The 14518-nt window shown below is 42.2% G+C and overlaps 1 protein-coding gene across 4 annotated transcripts; it reads left to right on the top strand.

The window, feature by feature from the left end:
* Positions 1–3346: 3346 nt before the first annotated feature.
* On the top strand, positions 3347–9947 carry LOC147432276 (histidine-containing phosphotransfer protein 1-like). Of its 4 annotated transcripts, none has more exons than XM_086492236.1 (8): positions 3351–3580; positions 3915–4079; positions 4467–4541; positions 4651–4781; positions 4893–4961; positions 8365–8436; positions 8651–8723; positions 9490–9947. In XM_086492236.1, exons 3-8 carry the CDS (start codon positions 4482–4484, stop codon positions 9538–9540), a joined length of 456 nt encoding a protein of 151 aa, XP_086348362.1. In that variant the 5' UTR covers positions 3351–3580; positions 3915–4079; positions 4467–4481; the 3' UTR covers positions 9541–9947. The 4 variants fall into 4 exon arrangements, with proteins under 4 accessions (XP_086348361.1, XP_086348362.1, XP_086348364.1 ...); XM_086492237.1 differs by lacking the exon at positions 3351–3580 and adding an exon at positions 3809–3842; XM_086492235.1 differs by lacking the exon at positions 3915–4079 and having other exon boundaries at positions 3347–3580.
* The last annotated feature ends 4571 nt before the right edge of the window (positions 9948–14518 follow it).

Genomic DNA, 14518 nt, shown 5'->3' with positions numbered 1-14518 from the left:
CAACCAACTTACCTTAAGAATTTTGGGGAGAAGCTGTTACATGACTGCTTATTTGATCAATCGGTCACCTAGTACACCACTAAAGTACAAGGTTCCGCAAGAGATGTGGACGGGCAAAAAGCCCAATTATGATAGGTTACTTGTATTTGGGTGTGAGACATTCTCACATGTGCCAAAAGAGCTCAGACAAAAACTGAATCACACAAGTGCATCTTCATTGGATATGGTGTGGACCGAGGGATGGATATCGTCTTTGGCACCAAAAATCTAAGAAGGTTATAAGCAGCTCACCTGTGATATTCAATGAGTCTAAGATGCATAGAAAGCCAGTGAAAGACATTGAGTATCGCAGAGTACGGTTTGAGGATGTTGCCTCACCACCAGTTACACATAATGTTGGACATGCTAGTGATGCACCTTCCACTAGTACACACACATGTTGCTCCAGAGAGAGCGAAATCTAGCAGTCAGGCACTTTGAAGATCTACTCGTACATCTCATGCACCTAAGCATTTTGATCCAAGATTGGACTACTTGCTAGTCAATGATTGCGGTGAATCCACTTGCTACAAAGAGGCCATTCAAATGGATGATAGCATGAAGTGGGAAGAGGCTATGCAATCTGAGTATAACTCGATCTTAGCAAATGAAACTTGGGAATTGATAGAGTTACATGCATCGCATTCTGCACTTGTCTCACCTCAATCTCCATTGTCGTTGACTCTATAAGTGGCCATTTTTGGATGGGCCTTTAGATCTTCCACTCTTGTATTAGGCTCAATTAGGCGGACTTCAACTTCCTCAATGAGTCTTTTCTACTCACACAACTTAGTTTGCACTGCTACCTATTGGGTAAACCCTATTTGCTTCCATCTACAGTTGTCATCTTAAAATTTTCCTTGAATTAACATCCTTTTCTTATTGCTACTTCATCAAACATGACATGTGCCACCCCGGAGATGCAATAAGGTCTTTATTTGCATCCAAGCCCTTCAAGAGTCCACACCATAGACACTCTCTCAAGTCTGCATCAATGTAGTTGCTCAACTTGAATTCAAAAGCCACCCACACCATACTGAACGTACCATGTCAAATTGGCTAGGTCGAATCAATGATGCTGTTGCTTCATCCTGTGGCAAAAAACATCGCTCATGAACCGGGGCACATGTTAACTTAATTTCATGGGCTCAAATATGCAATGTTAGTGGGTTAGCATATGTGCTCAATTCTTGTATTAAGGTCAAGGTGTGGGGGTGGGGCATAATATTTTGCCTGCCAATCAACGTAAGTGCAGTAGGCCCCAGTTCGTCGACTAGTCTATCATGTTGCTTTACTCTCTATACAATGTCGATGCCATCCTGCACAAAACGCTTAGGGGATAGTTGGTCTTTTGAAAGTTATTTTGAATTCCCCAAGTAATAGCTAAGAGTCTATGTTGATTACACCAAAGGCCTCTCGGCTTTGAGGAAGGGGAGCAAGCCTTTTTGAGGGTTTGGACTAGCGCAATACTCAAATGGTGCCATGCCCAAAGCTTTACTAAAATAATTTGGATCTTTCAAAAGTAGAAGATATTTGGCTTACATACTTCTAATAGCGTTTTACAAGTGGAGCATATTCAAAATTTCATGTAAGTAGAGACAAAAGTGTTGATTCAATTTGATGATCTCACCAAGATGACAAGAAAATGCGGGAGTAGGGGTTTTGCATACGGCTTGGTGTGCTTGGCCTATGAGGATTAGAAACGCTCCAAGGGGTGGCCTATGACAGGAGGCACGACGATCGCTCTCAGTTTGAGGAGACTCTACAAAGCTGGCCACAATCGAAGGGATAGGGATCTGTCCTGGGGGGGCGCCCAACTACCCCTCCCACACGTGTTCTCTCTGCTCCGCCACCCTTATTTTTGCAGGTTAGAAAGGGCACCCTTTCCACCTCTCTTTGTGGAGGAAACGGTGGGTTGGTTCTTCTTGTATGCGGCTCGGCCCAAGATTATTGAGGGTGGTAGCCATGGCCCTGTTTTGGTGGCAATGAGAGGAATCTTTGGATGGTTCTTTTGTGATGGTGCAAGGCTCTCTAGCAAAAAGCCCATTCGTGCTCTAATTTGATGTGGTGTCGAGGACAGTGGATCCTTGAACCTCCATCACTGGTGATGGAGCGTTTGGGCTCCCATGTGTACGATGAATGGCTCTCTTAGTGTTTTTTTTATGATGCTTAATTCATGTGTGGTTCTCCTTCATGTATGTGTATCCTGGTAGTTTGGAAGGGTGGGGGTATTTAATCACTTGAAAAGATTGTGTCAATGGAGTTCAACATGAGAGCAATAAGCAAGATTAAGAGGATGAAGATACCTCTTAGGCTCACTTGCTGTGAATGTGCTCTTAATTATAGTAAGCTAGAGTGGTACATACATACATAGAAAGTTTGATCCTTATCGCTCCCACTCTATGTCTCTCTCATACACCTTGTTTGGAAGGAGATTTTTCTACCCCATGTCAAGGAGGGTTTTGCTTGAGCTAAGGTGTACCTAGCCAACTTAGGCTATGCGTGAAAAACATTGGCTTCCTATGAGTTAGAAAATCTCTTGAGCTCCTTGATGTCAAAAAGCTCAAGGAAGGAGTCATGCTTTCTGAATTGATGATAAATTCATATAGGCTTTTGCTGCTTTTATGAAACATCTTTACCACCCCTCTCGGTGTGTCTCTCGCTCTCTTCATTTCCTCTTCCTCTTCACAAAATGGGAGCCAACAAATGGAGCTACACAACGAAGAAATCATTTGTCGTTTGAGCATGAATGATTGGGCCGATAAACTTCTGCACATCTTGCCTCAACACTATCTAACATGGGGTCATTAAGACCCAAGGGCGGTGGGATCAACGGTTGCGGACGGGCTGGAGGGATCTCGAGGAGGACGAAATAAGGAGAAAAAAATGAACATTTTGACCCATGACCCCCTGATCGGAGACTTGAACCCGAGACCTCCTCGTTGGTAGGCTGACGCCCTAACCACGCGCCCGTGTTAAATAGTGTTGAGGCACATCCTGTGTGCTTTTTATTATGTAGTGTCCTATGTTGTTTCCAAGCTCTCGGACGCGCCTAGTTGCGTTTGGATAGTCTCCGTTCAATCTTGTATGTGACACAAGCCTTAGAACTCCAGGAGAAAAGTATATGTTGCTCTAGGTGAATGGAGGATGGAGGATGACGTAGTGGGATACGTAGGGGAAGATCGGATCTTGAATGGGGCCCAATCTGGTAGACACAAGAGCAACAGCACTAGGCTACGGCGAACAGATATGCTCCTTCAAAGTGCAAACCTTTTACATTATAGTAAGTTCTGAGTCCTGACTCTTGCTCCTTGGAGAACACTGGCCACTGGTGACTGCAGATGGGCTAGGTGTAGTAGTCGTGATTCGAGCTCAGATCGTGGACGTCGCCATGTGCCGGTCGCCTCTGGAACTCAGAACTGCAGAAGGAGTCGTCCAATTCAGGACTCTCATTCGGACCTCCAACAGAAAGTTTTGTGTGCCGCATGTTAGTTTCTGATTCGCTTTGAAGGGGGCGCACACACACTCTCTCTCCCGCATGGTAATTTCGTATTCGCGGTGAAAAGTGTGTGTGTGTGTCTCTCTCTCTCTCTCTTCACGCCCAAATACGTATTATGCCCATGTCGTTTTCCTGTGAATAATTTTGTTGCTCTTTTTATCCACAAGAGCATCCGGACTATTATTTAAGGAATTTTCCAATAAGGGCTTCTCATTTTCTGCATTTTCCCGATGTGGGTTCTCAAGATTTCTGCTTTTCTGATGTGGGGTTTTTTTTGGGGTCAAGGAGAGTTTCTGTTGCGCAGGTGCAGTCCTGATTGTCGTGAGTTTGTGTGCCTTTTTGGCCATCTTTAATAGATGCACATTTACTGCTACAGTGGAACAGCGCCCTCCTCCTCCTCCTCCTCCTCCTCCTTGCAGATTTACAAGTTTACTGTGCATTTGCTGCTTTCCTGTGTTGATGCTGGAGTGAAGCTGTTGTAATTTGTGGCCGCTCGAGAGCTTACAAAGCTTGCATTTTTCCCCAGACAAGCAGTACCCCCGTAGGTTCTTCTATCCCTTTCTCCTTGTGTTGCTCTCTGAAGTGGGTCTTAGTTGCTAGTGGACGGGATCGAGGCTTGTAGTTGTAGGACTTTAGGGACTGTGCCTTTGTAAGAGAGAGAGAGAGAGAGAGAGAGAGAGAGAGAGAGAGAGAGAGAGAGAGAGAGGCTTCACCTGTGTAAGTCCTGTTTCCGTACCTGAGAGGATTGATCAATTCTCTTTCTTCTCGTTGAGAGAGAGAGAGAGAGAGAGAGAGAGAGAGAGAGATTTTGCCTCTTTCTGTCTTTGTTACAAATGACCTTCTTATAAAGGCTGTAGTCTGTAAGTCATAGCCAAGCCCCTTACCCCAGTCACCAGCTGTTCTGTATTAGGCCTCTGCTGCGTTTCAGGTTGGTGCTGTGAAAATGGAGGTTGTCAGACTACAACAGCAGCTAATTGAGCTTACAAATTCCTTGTTTCAAGAGGTATTGTGTGTATTCTCTTCACGGTTGTGTATAACTTTGAATTACTTTTCAGCATGTCATGTGCTACAAGGGGACTATGAGCAAGAGTTTGCTGTTGTTATCTTGCTAGGGTTTTCTGGATGATCAATTTACACAGCTTCAAATGCTTCAAGACGCAAGCAACCCAGATTTTGTGCAAGAAGTTGTCAATCTCTTCGCAGAAGACTCAGAAAGGATTCTTGCAGAGCTCACCAAAGCTTTGTATATATCTGGCACTTTCACGCTCCATAAGCTGCATTACCTGCTCCTTTAACGTTTGTGAGTCTTTAGCTTTTTAAGGTTGTTGACTACGAAGTTTGTGCATTGTTGTAGAGAGATAGAACCTGTTGATTACAAGAAGGTTGATGCTTATGTGCATCAGTTCAAGGGTAGCAGCTCCAGGTGAAACATTTTATTAGTCTATCTTGCTCTTGGCAAACTTTATAGTACCATGTTGTGATGTGGGAGCAACTTTGGTCCTGCGTTTTAGACTTCAGTACTCTTCTGAGGAGCTAGTTTTGGTTTTTCTAGTGAAGGTTTGTGTGTTATGAACGTTTTTGTGTTACTGTGCATTTTCTCTGGTTGGAAAGCTTGCTTGTGGAGTCTTCTTCACCTTGTAAGGCCAAGGTGGCCTGCTCTCTTTGGCAATGAAAACTGAACAAGCTGGCTACATTGTCCTTACCTGTGGTTTGTACACTTTTGTTGATGTATTTATAGCCTACAAACTGTTATTGGCTGGATTACAGCTTGATTTCTTCAAGAGTCGTTTCTTGAAGAAAATCCAGATCTGCCTTAGTTTATTGCTCAGGCAAGTTTATAGTGCTACACCACCTAAATTTTGTCTCATTTCATACATAGAAAGCAACAAGGTTACTAACAGTTGGCTCAAATTGAAAGTCAAATTATTAGACTTTTGACTGCACACTGTTTAGCCAGCAACGCCAAGATCAACACCAAGATGGTGAGGGGTGAGGCTTGCTCCTTTGGGAGGGGTGTTGAGCTCAGTGAACCGACAAACCAGTTTGCACTAGGTAGACTTCTCTTTGGTGTGACTATGCTTGCTATTATCAGTCGAGATATATGCTTGCTATTATCAGTCAATTATATCTCGATGGTTTCTCTGGTCAGCTTTTTTGTGGAGACTTGTGTAAATTACTGTTTGTTATCCTTCTGTTAGGTATGCTTTCCCATCCTCATTTACGCCCAAAATACTACATACATCTGTACCGTAGCAAGGGTTGGCAGGTCCATTCTCACTGATTGTGAGATACTCTGGCCCAAGTAATGAATCTCAGCTTAAAAAAAGCTCACTTTTCTTGGCATTTATATGTAACTCAAGCTTTCGCCCTTCTTGAAACATTGTATCCAAGTGCTTCCAGTGTTCCTCTTCTGACTTAGAGGACTAGATTGCCATCAAAGCACACTCCAGTGAAATGCTGATAAGGTGTAAAGATTCTATCCATTATTCGGTCTATCCATCATTCGATTGAATGTGGCACAGGTGCTTTGGTCGAGCTTTTCTTTAGGTGGCGGGGCGAGGGTCTTTATACATTTTTCATTTATCCTTATTCGACTAGACCCCCAGCACCTAGGGAGGGGCTTTTGCCACTAGGTTCACCTACTCTGTCCGAATGTGAGTCTTAGGAGCTAGCTTTATTCCACTTTCATTTATCCTTATTCGGCTAGACCCCCGACACCTAGGGAGAGGCTTTTGCCACTAGCTTTACCTACTCTGTCCGAATGTTAGTCTTAAGAGCTATCTTTATTCGACTTCCTTAGGCACTGTCATCGAAGACCCTTACCGTATGCATGATTAGGGCGAGGCAGCGACTGAGACTTGAGTACCCCTTTGCGGTGACCGTGGTATTGTGGACTTGCTTCAGTCATACAAGCTTACACGTCAAATGTAACCTACGGCGCACCTCGTTGAATTGCCTTTCTCATCCGATGGGTTCTTGATTAGCCAAAGGAATGCGATACCCAAATAAGGGGCTTTGGTTAAACCAAATGGCTTTCCAAAAAATGCATTTAGTTTGAAGGTTGTGTGAAAAGCGTACTTACGCACGTCTTTCAGGAGCTATATGTATCTGATGTCATTCACTCTTAAGATCTATGCGGCTAGTGATTTTTTTATGTAGTCTATGCAACATACGAAACGTGCCATCCTTCTTTCTGCCTCAGAAGAACTGGAAAGCAATAAGGAGAAGTGCTCGGTTGTATCAGACTCTTCTGTAAGAGCTCTTTAACTTGCTTAAAAATCATCTCTTGTTGACTCGAGCTTTACTAGGCTTGGGGCTGGTTTGGAGGAGAACTGCCTGGTACAAGATCAATCCTATGATCTTTCATGCATTTATGAGGTAGCTTATTTGGAAGCGAGCTGTGACTCAGGGGAACAATCTTCACTCTTCAATAAATTGAAAACGACTCATTGAGACTCAAGAGTTAACTCTCTTTAGAGGTATCTCTCTTTTGTACGAAAATAAAAAAGCAGAAATGTATTTTATTTCGTTCTTACTAGAAATATGGCTTGCAACAGGGAACTTCCAATCCCGAGCACTGGTGTGATGTGGAACGTTTGTGGTTTTGTTTGTTTTGCGGTTTTGTGGTTTTGAAGTGTTTTGTTTCAGACAAGGAAAAAGTGAACGGATTTTGTAATAATATGTATATATTTATATATTTGTTCATATTTATTTTTATACACACACACACACACATATATGTGTGCACATATGTATGTATATGTGCTCTATGTGCGCATATGTATGTGTAGTACTCTATGTTCATAAGCACATACATCATGTATAAGTAACTATGGATACACACAAAGGTACTATACATTTATATATTTCTACACATGCACGCACTTTCAAATTATTGTTGAAATGTATTTAATTCAAAGAGACAAAGGAAGGTAGAGATAGAGAGATTGAGTGTCCATATGTCGGAAGCTTGAGAAAAAAGAAAAGGAAATCTCAATTTTCTTGCACGAGGAAAGCAAAATCTATTGTTTCATTCATTTCTACGAGAACTCTCTACTTTTGTATCATTATATCGCTAAATATGGTCCAATTCTAGTTGAATTTAAAGCTCTTGTTACAGAGGTTAAAACCTTAAAATTCAGTTGTTTCAATAGGTTTCTGGTTTTGCCAAAATGTTTCGAGGTTTCAAGGTCTCAGAGTTGTGAAACGTTTTGTATGTTTCGGGTTTTGAGGTTTCAGAGGTGCAAAATGGGTTTTCATGTCACACTGCTAGCGCCAGCATAATAAACCTTATTATATCACACTGCCCAGTGCCAGCATTAACCTTTATCTGCTTGCCCTCTACATTCAATGTGAGGGACTGCTCAACATAACCAGGGATCGGATGGATCCTGTAGTGCCATGGCATATCTAGGATAATTTCGTATCCTTCTATGGGTGCCTTCAACTTTGATTCTCGATCCTTGATTTGTGAAGCTTTGATTGAACATAAAGATATTTGTGCAAGTTTTGCTTAAATATTTTGGAAGCAGCACATTCTTGTTTTCCTTCTAGCAGTCACGACTCACGTGCATTGGGAAGTCCCTCATTTGGTTCGATTAGAATTGCTTCAAAGCTAGTTTTGCATGTATGTGGCTTCTTATATTCTGGGGCAATTCTCTGGCTGTAAAGTGCTTTATATCTATCAGGAAACAAATTTCTGTTTTTAATCTGGTCTGCTGTTGCTTGCCTATATGCTGGTGCAAATGGAATCATTTCATGGACATCGCACCGATTATCGATGGCTGAAGTTTGACGATTAAAACCTTTTTACATCATTTCTACAGCATAGGAGCTCAAAGGATCAAAGCTGTCTGTGTAGACTTTCGTGCTTATGCTGAAGCAGAGAACAGAGAAGGGTTGGTATTTTCAACTTGCAGGAGTTTTTTTAATCATTGTTTGCGTTAAGGATATTGCTTGATTCACCAAGGACTAAGGTTTCAAAGATCAGGCCAAGGCTTCCAAAAGATGTCATTCTTGAAAGATGACTTTATCTAGGTTGCTTGATTCTGAGAAAATCTTAAATTTGTGTGTTTTTTGCTGTTTCTGATGCTAAATCTGCCTTTCTAACAGATGCAGACAGGCTCTACAACAGATCAAACAGGAGTTTTTTTTGGTCAAGAACAAGCTGGAGGCTTTATTACAGGTGTTTAAGTAACCAACTAATTGTCTTAACTCGTCTCTTAGCTGACTGCCTGAACAAATAAAGTATTGAGAATGAATAAATGTTTCTGCTTTTATTTCAATCAGATAAAGTTGACTCTTTAGTGAATTGTAGTGAATATTAAGGCATGAAACTCCTCTCATGCGGTTATTTTTGTTTTTGCATTTCTACTGTTTATCTGTTTTGTCTTTTGTGCTTTTTGATCTTCTCATGTGTTTCGTTTTGTTTTTGCATTTCTGCTGTTTATTCGTTTTGCAGTTTGTCTTTTGTGTTTTTCTAAATCAATACACAGTAGAAAGGGATTTTTTCAAAAAGTGTGTGTTTTGTGTTTACATTACTAATTGTTTTGTTTTGATGATATGTGAAAAGGTTTGTAATTGTTGTGGATTGGGTTCTTTTCAGATGCATTTGATTTAGCATCTGAAAATCTGTTTTCTGTATCAAAAAGGGTGACGGTGATAATCTTGTCTAGGAGGGATCCTTGATTTCAGTATTGGTGGTTGTCTTTTGTTTGTTCGCCTTGTAGTTGTTGAAAGCATGTATGCTACTATGTCAGTTTTTGCATGTCGTATTCTCAAAGGACAAAATTCGTTCTTGGATGTTGTTGAACGATCGAAACTTGTTTGTTTTGGGCATCAATGTCTGCTGCGTTTTGTTTGTATCGGGTATCAATGTGTGCTGCATTTTTCTTTAAAGGGTAACTCAACATTTAAGTCATTAGTTTGATTCATTCATACTTATCGTGCAGCTTGAACAACAAATACTAGCAGCTGGAGGTTCCATTCCTATGATGGAGTAATTTCAGATGAAATTGTGCTTCCACTATGAAGGCATCATCTATGCTTGGAAGTGAGATCGCATTTATACAGTGGTTTCTAGACTTCAAAGAACTCAAGATATTCATCATGTAAAGGGAAAAGAGGGGATCTGAGAAGTTGATCCTGGGCTCAACGATGTGGGTTGGGAGTCATAAAATAATGCAAGTGTGGTGAATGGGTAGTTATGATGAGTACATAATGCAATTGAAGTTGGGTCAAATGTCTTTGAATCGTTTGCATGCAACATGAAGGGTGCGAGTCACTGCGACCGGTGGCGGTGTCTTGTTTTGTACACAGTTTGCTAGGGATACTTGTGTGGGCTTGTCAATACAATACTCAAGGGGGATTGTATGTATATTCTCAATGTGAAATTCAGGATTATCGTGCTTGTTGCTGTGTGCTCTACTCGTATGTTTGCAGATGCGATGCAATGTCAATGTCGTTGTGCTGAAGACCAAAGGCTGGTATAGTGTGATACAACTTTCGTCTTTTTTGCCTTGTGTTTTGGACAGTGTAGATTGCCTTGTTCTGCAAACTGTTGTTGTTTCTAAGCAGTTAGGGTGTGACCGGTTTCTCATTCGAGCAATTGGATGAAGCTTAAAACACTTCTGGTAGAAACAAGTAAGCAGTGAGAGATTGGTTTATGTCAGTTCCCTCTGGAGTATCACGTCTTGGGTTCAAGACTCGTCGGATAGATCTTTGAGGTATCTTGGGATTGTTCCTACAACGGTAAAATTTCTCCCCTCCTCTTTTGGTCTGTCTTTGAAAGTCGCGTGGACTTTGGAGTTAATGCTCTCTCTCTCTCTCATGGTGCCGCGTTCACCTCATTCAGCCAACAAGAATCCTGTCCCGTCATGCCCGAGTTTCCCAACGGGTGAGCTGCACAGTCGTACCATTAGCCCATATAGGTAGGGGTGTATGGATACATGATATTGAATGGAAGCAAGGTTAAGGCGAGGGTCAACTTGAGCTGCAGAATCAGAGCTAAAATAATTGAGAAAGAGAATACATAATGTATTGCGAGTTATCTTCACCCAGTAGTATATGCCATATGTTTCCGTATGGCTTAGACACCCTGTTACAAAGTTTGTGCCTTGCTCCGGAGAATCCAATCCCTCAGTTCGAACTTTTTCGGCGCCCCTCCCCCCTCCCCCGTTTTTTTTCACGTGAACATGAATTTGTATCACTTGCAGGAAGGAAGAAGGGCGGAGATGGTCTGCAAAAGCTGCAGCAGGCTGATGTAGCGAATACTGCAGTACCTTTCAACCTGTGGGCATGTTGTCAGCAGGACGTCAGCTGGGAACGAGCAGCAACCAACGCTAATTTCTGCAGCTCATGTGCGTGAGTAGGGGTCCGGTAGGATGCGTTCGTACTGCCATCAAACGCACGAATGACCGTGTCATGTGACTCTCTCTCTCTCTCTCTCTTTATCATGTGGCAGACAGGTTATATCCCAGTTGATTAACAGGTCTCGAGTGCGAAGACTCATCGGATAGATTTTTGAGGTTGCTTGGGTTGTTTCTACAATGTTACAAACCTCTCTCTCTCTCTCTCTCTCTCTCTCTCTCTCTCAGTGGTTAACCCATCTTCCATTAGTGTAGTTTATCTTGAGGTTAATCAATAGCCGTGAGGAGATGACATTGAAGGTTGTGCCTTCCAAGCTATACAAGCACATCTACATCCCATGACATGTTCTGTACTTTTGCAAATTACATAGATCTCATTAAATTCTCTGACGTGGCTCATTTGAGTGAACTCAGCAGAGTGCATTAGAAGCATATGCTCTATAAGCTAGAAGTCCTGTCAAGCTCTGGCAATCCTTGCCTGCAAACCTTATGTGTGCTAGTGTCTAGACTATTTGATTGATGTCAGGGAATAGGCTTTCGAGATGGGTCCTTGCTTCATAGATGAGGGATGCTCTATCATTGAAACATATCGAGGTGAAATTACAGTATGGAAGCTATGCAAGTTGTAGACGTTCACAGATTTTGCATGACTAGGCAGTCATTGTTGGATCCATAGCTACCAATTGGCTCACTTCTATTTGCACAGTACATCTCAAGCAAGACAGGCTTTATGGAATTTCATAAAAAAGATAGGATGCTTGGATGTTACTCACTTGGAGCTACCAGGTTTATGCTTTGACCACCTGTTGCTCATGCTTGGATGTTACTTGGAGCTACCAGGTTTAAGCTTCGACCACCTGTTGCTCGTTGTTTGCCATTCTTTTCATGAGGAATTGTCGTTGTGCAACTTTCTGGTCCCTATGTTCCTTCTGTGTGAATTAGGAGTTAACTCTATGCAAATTTACCAAGCTCTTGGTTAGTTTGTGTCAAGAGCTTGTATTTTATAGATATATTCAACTTTTATATGTTAAAATACATGCATGCATGTCGTCTCTTTACCTTGCACACAACACAAATTATCAAAAGCACACAAGAGTACATAAAAATGAAAAGGTGATACAAGCAATGAAACACGTTGAATCGACGCCATTGAACCAAGGCAGCTCTCACCAAAGAGTGCTCTCAACAAATGAGCTTGAGAGCCCTATTGTCTTTTACACACTACCTTATATACTTAGGGTAAAAATATGCAATGGGAGCAAGAATACCCACATAGGTATGTGGATAGGGCACTAGCCTACCACTGGCGAGGTCGAGGGTTTGAAATTGAGGTTGTGAGGGAGCTAGGCCAAGGTTGGCAATTTTTCGAGGCCAGTTGTTTGCCTCATGATTTGTGCGAACTATGGCCCACCATCGATCCCACCACTCGGGATTTATTTAAGACCCCTTGGTATATAGTGCAGTTGGGTGACACTTGACAAAAGGCTTTGATGCTTTAGTTTTTGCTATACTTGCTAAGAAGTTCCTCTAGAAACTTTAGTAACCAAAAATATATTGCATATGTTCATGATTGACATTTTTTACCCCAATGATAGACAATTTCTTTTCTTCTGTAGGGAGTCTCGTAATGTACATAATAGTTCTCATAATGTAAGGTCATTGCTTGCAAAGCAAACATGTGTCTCCCATACTGGCTCTTCTTTTAAAAAATTTATTAACGCCGAATATTCGGCTCCCCTCATGCCAGCCCATAAATGAAACTCCTTTGCCCCCCTCCCACCCCCAAAACCCCCATCGTCGCACTACCTTGACTCCACCCCTTTGCAGCAACTCACACCCTAGCTTCCATCACTCTCCTCCACACTTTCTCTGTGTAGCCTCACCTCCTATCATGTCTGCCCACATTTTTTGCATGCTTGCGATTGCTACACATATGGAATGATGGAGAGGCGAACAACCTCTATGTGCAAGATGAAAAAGAGGTGATCATCCTTTGCAATAGCAGGCCAAGAGAGGGGAGAGAGAGGGAGAAGGGGTTGCCGTCGCGTGGATGGGTGGGGTGGGGGGGGGGGGGGGGGGGGTTGTGAGAGATCAAATGGCAGGTGCTTGCCATTTCTACTTTGGCAAACCTCCACCTTTCACTAAAATGCGCCTTCCTCCCTTGGCCTGTCCTCCTCCCGTCGCCCGTCAACAATGAAACCCTCCCTCTCCCCAAGGCATTGTTGACACCCTCCATCCAAGAACTGTGAGAGAGCGAAAGAGCGTGTGTTGCAGCATTGCCTACAGATCTTGCAATAATGGCTAATTACTTTGTAGTGATCCAACAAGTGTGTCAATCTGTGGATATGTACCTAGGCTAGGCTTGGACAATTGTAGTTGATAACTCGTACACTGACTAGTAGTGGGATTATCCACCGGTAGAAGTTACAAACTATCACCGTTGTGGAACCTACATACACCCATGTGCAAAACATGTAGATCATTGCAATTACAAACCTTTAAACCTATGTAGCATCTATTTGATAATTCTTGTAATGTTTTTCTTAATATAAGGAGCCTAAAAATCACAGCCTAATGTTGACCACTTTAGGAAGGGGCATAGAAACATTTACTTTACATTCTTGGAATATGAGGGACATTGTGAAATTTTAAGGCTTTGGCAAAAATGCATCCATATTCTTCATTGAAATCAGCTGATAGGTGATTACAAAAAAAGGGAGGGATTTATAGACTAAGAAATATGAAGCTAGGGATAATGCAATTTGTAAGGACCAACGTCTCATAGTTACTAGCTAAGTGGAGCATGTCAAAGGTAGGACTTTATGGTTGATTCAACAAGATTTCATGGTTGTGTGAGATGTTACAAAAAATTTACGTAAGTCGACAAGGGGAAAAGAGTCTCCAGCCCCGTTGGCAAATTGGTGGGGACAAGAGGCAAGTTTCTCCCTTGAGGAAGCAAAAAATATTTTCATGCCATGTCATTTATTCTATTGCCCCTTGCTAGTCATACCATCCAAAGGTGACATGGAATCATTGTAGAGTCACCCCACACAATGATGCACTTAAGGACCAACACCAAGAGGGGCATCCCATTTTCATCCTAGTCCTCGTTGGATCTATCCCCATAATCCGGGATTCTCATCCGGTAGAAAAAAGTCCCCATCCATCGAATGTCAGAAAGAACTACCAAGCCCAAGGTGGGCGTCGGCTCGAATTACATAAGATTCTCCTTTACCAATGGGGAACCTCAAGAAAACAAGACCCATGCTACGATCTTAGTCAACATTTCGAGAGCAACTACAATCCGACACATGGATGTGACCAAGGAGACTAACATAGAAATAATGCCTATGTAGTAGCTATCAGAGGAATGCCCCAAAAATGGCGATCATTGCACAAGAAATTATAGGCCAGTAAGAAGATTTCACTTTCCAAAACCCCTAATCTTTTACCATGCTTTCATTGTGGAGGAGAGAATTTACGTAAAAGTGTGTACATTTTATCCAATTGTTGGCCATTAGTGATGTTTTTACCCGAGATGCCATGTCAAAACTTTGAGCAAAAGGCTTACAAAAAATCAAATCCATGGAAACCACAACCACACAAACAATGA

Source organism: Adiantum capillus-veneris, chromosome 20 (assembly GCF_014529385.1).
Source record: "Adiantum capillus-veneris isolate H3 chromosome 20, ASM1452938v2, whole genome shotgun sequence".
Taxonomy (NCBI): Eukaryota; Viridiplantae; Streptophyta; class Polypodiopsida; order Polypodiales; family Pteridaceae; genus Adiantum; species Adiantum capillus-veneris.
Note: the sequence above shows the minus strand (reverse complement) of the source record. Positions and strands in the feature narration are given on the sequence as shown.

Coding starts and splice junctions, on each gene's coding strand:
- LOC147432276 (XM_086492235.1), top strand. Junction 4,962..8,364: donor TTCAAGGGTAGCAGCTCCAG/GTGAAACATTTT, acceptor TCATTTCTACAG/CATAGGAGCTCAAAGGATCA. Junction 8,724..9,489: donor AGCTGGAGGCTTTATTACAG/GTGTTTAAGTAA, acceptor CTTATCGTGCAG/CTTGAACAACAAATACTAGC.